The sequence below is a fragment of the Manis javanica genome, chromosome 6, assembly GCF_040802235.1.
Source record: "Manis javanica isolate MJ-LG chromosome 6, MJ_LKY, whole genome shotgun sequence".
Classification (NCBI taxonomy): Eukaryota; Metazoa; Chordata; class Mammalia; order Pholidota; family Manidae; genus Manis; species Manis javanica.
The window spans coordinates 81266128-81272127 of record NC_133161.1 but is presented as its reverse complement, the minus strand read 5'-3'; the positions used below and the strand labels follow the sequence as shown (position 1 = coordinate 81272127).

General features: G+C 35.9%; 1 protein-coding gene across 2 annotated transcripts in view; it reads right to left on the bottom strand.

Moving 5' to 3' along the window:
• Positions 1–713: 713 nt before the first annotated feature.
• Positions 714–6000, bottom strand: part of CACNA2D1 (calcium voltage-gated channel auxiliary subunit alpha2delta 1) — a 512731-nt gene continuing 507444 nt past the window's right edge. The window contains exons 40-41 of one of the 2 annotated variants that reach the window (XM_073238917.1): positions 2490–2539; positions 714–1618 (exon numbers count right to left, since the gene is read on the bottom strand). In XM_073238917.1, the coding sequence (XP_073095018.1) occupies positions 1567–1618; positions 2490–2539 (102 nt within the window). In that variant the 3' untranslated portion in view covers positions 714–1566. Of the gene's footprint in view, positions 1619–1671; positions 1694–2489; positions 2540–6000 lie in introns of those variants that run through there. The other variant, XM_073238921.1, reaches the window with a different exon arrangement.

Genomic DNA, 6000 nt, shown 5'->3' with positions numbered 1-6000 from the left:
CATCTTTTGTCTTTATTTTGTGGGAAGCCCCAAATAGTGGAATAATCAGGGCTTATTTCTGTGGTGTAAAGATCTACACTACCCTACAAGGCTTGGTTTTCCCTTTCCCCCCCCATAATCTTAGTGTAAGAAGATAGGCAAAGTAAGAACAGACTAGATTTTGCTAAGATAGCAAGTGAGCAAAAAAAAACCAAACACATAGTGACTTTAATTGCAGTAGAGACTGGGGTCTCTGTTCCACATGTCTTCCCTCTGGGCACAGGCTGATAAAGCAGCCAGTGTCATCGTGTTGCTGGCTGTGGGAAGAGATGGTCAAGAAGAAACTAAAACTCAAATATGTGTTTTCATAGAAATGTGGGTATTTTTAAAGAAATTAATCCATAAGGAAAGTCACAGCAGGTGTAGCCATGTACTGGGAGCAATCAACCCACAATGTGCTCCTGGAATGCAATTCTGGGAGCATCTGACCTGCCTTGTTCTTGAATTAAGTCATTTAGAAAATTAACACAACTGTTATATTTAGAAAAATACTTTATATAACATTTACTTCATTATTATATGTGCATATTAAATACTTCATATTCAAATATAATACATATAGTAACATGGGTCCTGGCATCCCACCATACGGAATGGATAGTGTAATTATCTGTGATGAAGATGTGCATTGATTGATAGGACAAAGATAACCTATAGAGAAGTCCACACATCCTCCTCCTCATTCAGTTGTATGCATTTTCCATTTCCCACTGTAAGAGGTGACCAAATTAAATTTCAGGATCTTTCTAATGATTGACACTGTGGCACTTACTATATGTCAAGTATTAATCAACTCCTTTACATTTATTAATCCATTTAATCATAGTAATTCTACAATATGGACACTCTTAATATGTTGTTGCTATTATTCTTTTCATTTTACAGGGAATTACGTATTATGTAATTAGTACATCTTAAGTAGATCACTCAGGTTCACAATACTGGAAACTAAGAATAGTTCATGGTAGAGGTGATGGTCACTTAGGAAGGTGGTGATAAAAATGGGGAAAGGAAGCAAACATCCCATATAATTAGAAATACAGTTGCTGGGTTTTGCTTTTTGATACTAGTAAGAGAAAAGGGCATGAACTGTGATGAGTCCTAGGTTTTTGGCTTGAGAACTCTGTGGATCATACTACAATTTAAGTTGGGAATGGGGGTGGAACTGTTCCAGTGGAAGGAAGGAAACTCAAGGTGGTGGATGATTGAATTTCCCTATACAGCCCGTACAGATGACCGTTTTCCTAGGTTGGGTTCTATGGGGAACAGACTGAGATGGAGACTTGCATATGTGTGGTGTATTGCAAAGTGCTCTTAGGAGCAATACCTGGGAAGGAAGGATGGAAGCAGGGTTACAGAGAATTGTGTCAGAGAGCTGCAACCGAGGCATCAGCCAATCTTATGAGACACTCTGGAACTGGGATGATCCCTCTCAGATCGTTGATTTGAGGCAAGTGCTTGAACTCTTCATAACCTCCCCATGTATCACCTTGGAAGTGGCCATAACTTGAGGCATAGCAGCTCCCTTCACCCAAAGGCGATGTCTGGGAAGGGCTGTAGTTGTGAGCCACAGTCAATTCTGGAAGATGGGAGAATGAGTGACTCAGGCTTGAGCATAGGGATCTGGATGTCACACCATATCCTCTCCTAATACCTATTAAACATTAAAGTGGTACAATTAAGTTGGCCACCTAATATATAAAATTGGATACAGGGATCTAGACATATAGAAAAATCAAGGCTGGAAATTGACATTGAGAACTCATAGTAAGGATTTTCAACTCACATACCACACTTCCAAAGGCAATGTGTAGTGGGTTGAACTGTGTCCCCCCAAAAGCTAGGTCCAAGTCCTAATCCCTGGAATCTGTGAATGTGACCTTATTTGGATAAAGGTCTTCCCAGTTGTAATTAAGTTAAGCATCTCAAGACGAAATTGGACCCTAACTCCAATTACTTTTCCATATAAGAGAAAGAGAAGGAAACGACAGACACAGGGAAGAATGCCATGTGAAGATACAGGAAGAAATTAGAGTTCCATTGTCCCATACTAAGGAATGACTGGAGCCCCTGAAATCTGGAATAGGCAAAGGAAGGATTCTCCCCTAGAGACTTGGAGGTAGTGTGGTTCTGCTAACACTTTAATTTTGGACTTCTGACCTCTAAAACTTTGAGAGAATAAACTTCTGTTGTAAGTCACCCACTTTAGGGCAATTTATGGCAGCCCTAAGCAAACAGTACCATATACAATCAACTCCCCATTCTGAGATAAAATAACAGTAAAAAACTACATCCTATGAGGTTAGTAACAAACATTTGGACCCAGCTAAGGTGAATTGTTATTGCAATTTGTAAATTAATTAGGTTAAGCTCAGGAATGTTCTGTATTTTTTATTAAAAATATAGAGGCAAAGTGCTAATGAATTATTGTATGTATACTTTGACCTTACCTCATGAAAGGCGCCCTAATAAACTTTCCTAGTGCATTTTTAGGAATGACCTGGAAGAGAAATACACAAAGTAAATGAAAATTTGAGTCTGTATTTGAAATACTAGGAATAACTCTTGACAGGCTAGAAAAAATAGAACAAGGTTCTTAGAGTTGATGAAATTTGCTTAATGAAACCATAGTCCTCCACTGCAGTCAGTGTAAATATAAGAGGAGATGAAGGAGGGGATGTACTGAGCATTCATTTGCATAAGGGTCAGTGGTGTAAATACTCCAGTGTTGCATAACTGAGACATTCCTGATTTTACCACCAACAGCGTAACAGCAGTGATTGAAAGACTCCAGATTCGTGAAGAGTGGTTTAGGACCACCTCAAGTTCTCAACATCCCATGAAACAAATACAGCAAGAGTTGGAAAAACACTTCCTTCTGGATTAGAGGGAGAGGCTCAAACATGCTCAAATCAACAGATTAGCTGGTAGGGCTGCATTCTAATTTAATAGTTTAGTGTCACCTTATACCCTTATGGTGTACCCTGGGTGGGATGCTCTGGAGATGTCACTGTTATACAGAGATTATTAAGACATGAACTGGGTATTTAGGAATGCACACTGTAGTTTTGATAACACAGTTTTTCTTTGGATCAGCTTGAAAAAATATGCTTTCAGGTTTAGCTTAATCATTATCTTGGGTTTTGACTCATAATTTTCCTGATTCGCCATTCTTATTTCACAGTATTCTTAGTTATGTTAATTGACAAGGAATGCAATAAAAAATTGTATAGAGAACCTACTAGTGGCATTATGTAGTTAATTGTCAATTTTAAGACTATAATTTAGCAATTTTTTATCATCTTTATATATAAATATATTTCTCTTTTCTAAAAATCTATACAAATCTTAGTGTACAGCTCAATGAATTTTGACATACACATAACATAAATGCACAGACTCTCTCATGCAACCATTAGTCAGATCAAGATATAGAGCATTCTCACTAATTTTTCCCCCCTTCATCTATTTCACCCAAGCTCCTATTCCTCTCCCCTGTGGCAACCACCAGTCTGTTCTATTTCTGTTTTGTTTGTTCATTCATTTTGTTTTTTTAGATTCCACACATAAATGAAATCATATGGTTTTTGTTTCTCTGACATTTCACTTAGCATGATACCCTCTAGATCCATCCATATTGCCACAAAAGTCAGGACTTCATTCTTTTTTATGGTTGACTATATTACATTGTATAAATGTACCACATCATTTTTATAAATTCATCTACTGATGGACATTTAGGTTGCTTCCATATTGTAGCTACTGTAAGTAATGCTGCAGTAAATATAGGAGTGCATAAAACTTGTCAATGAGTGAGCTTGCTTTCTTCAGGTAAATTACCAGAAGTGGAAATATGGTATTTCTATTTTTTGTTCTTTGAGAAACCTCCATGCTGCCATCCATAGTGATAGCACCTATTTATAATCCCAGCAGCAGTTTAGGAGGGTTCACTTTTCCACATCTTCACAAAAATTATTTTTTCTTGTCTTGTTGATATTAGCTACACTGATATGAAGTGATATCTCATTGTGGTTTTGATTTGTATTTCCCTGATGATTAGAGATTTGAGCATCTTTACATGTGTCTGTTGACCATGTGATTGTCCTCTTTGGAAAAATATCTGTTCAAGTCCTCTGCCCATTTTTTTAAACAGATTAAAAATCTGGGCATTTTTTTGGTGATAAATTGCATGAGTTCTTTATATATTTTGGATATTAGCTCCTTATATATCATTTGCAAATATCTTTTAACATTCAGTAAGCTATCTTTTCATTTTGTTGATGGTTCCCTTTAATGTATAGGAGCTTTTTAGTTTGATGTACTCCCACTTACTTACTTTTATTTTTGTTTCCTTTGCCTGGGCAGACACATCCAGAAGAAAATTGCTAATGCTGATGTTCAGGAGTTTATTGCCTGTTTTCTTCTATGAGTTTTATGATTTTAGGTCTTATATTCAGGTCTTTAATCCATTTTAAGTTTATTTTTGTGTTTGGAATAAGAAACTGATCCAGTTTCATTCTTTTGCATGTAGCTGTTCAGTTTATCCAACACCATTTATTGAAGAGACTGTCTTTTCCCAATTGTATATTCTTGCCTCTTACCTTAGATTCATTGGCCAGATAGGTATGTGTTTATTTCTGGACTCTCTATTCTGTTCCATTAATCTATGTATCTGCTCTTGTACCAGTACCATACTGTTTTGATTACTGTAGCTTTGTAGTATAGTTTGTAATCAGAGAATGTTATACCTTCAGCTTTGTTCTTCTTTCTCAAGATTGCTTTTGCTATTTGGGATAATCTTTGGTTCCATACAAATTTTACAATTATTTGCTCTAGATCATTGAAAAATGCTGTTGATATTTTGATAGGGATTGTATTGAATCTCTAGATTGCTTTGGGTAGTAAGGACATTTTCACAATATTAATTCTTCCTATTCATGAGTACAGAATTGTTTTCTATTTATTTGTATCTTCAGTTTCTTTCATCAATGTCTTACAGTTTTCAGAGTACCAGTCTTTCACCTCCCTGGTTAGATTTATTCCTAGGTATTTTTTTCTTTTTGATGTAATTGTAAATGGGGTTGATTTCTTAACTTCTCTTTCTGTTAGTTCCTTATTTGTATATATATATATAAATATTTCAATAATTATATATGTTTGTATATACATGTACATATATATGGCATCTAATGTGTACTTATCTATAATCAATAATGTAAGTTTGCTGAGATTGCTTTGCAATGTTACTGTTTTCTTCAGTTTAATGACATTTGGGTGTAATAACTTTCACCAAAAAGAGGTTGAAATATCAAGACAATAAAGAATAAATTTTTACAAAAACATTTCCATACAATTTTGCCCAATTACAGACCATGTTGTGTTAGAGACAGATAAAATAACAATTGGATGTGTTACTCCTCTCCACTCATTTTCCTCTGCCACCTCATCTAGTGCCTAGGTTGTCTTGCTCCTACTGGTTGGAAGACACCTAATGTCTTTCTTGAGGCTCTGCTGACCATGGAATTTAATGGAATATAAGGAAGCCCCCATTAGTAACCTAATAGCTCAGTATTAAACTTTCTCCGAGGATGATTTTGCATCCTAGATTTTGATCTGTTTGATATGAATAACTTTCTTATTTAAAAATAATCCATCTCATATGCTAGTTTCTCTATGCCTTTTGCCTGGCTCACTTTTGCTAATCTCAGAGTTCTGATTCTTAATTCTGATCCAATTCCTGTGACTGGTTCCCTCCTATACCACTATCCAAATTCCAGGATTCTAAAGTAATCATAAGAAAAACATGTATGAGTTGGATTCTTGAGTTGCAGATAAAATAGTCTTGGAGCTGCTGGTTAATGTTTCCTATGAGGTTCTCCTGATCTGATGGATTGTACTCAATGGAATGAGTGCTAATTTAGTGAGTGAAGAAGAAACCATCTACAAGATGTGACAGCTTTA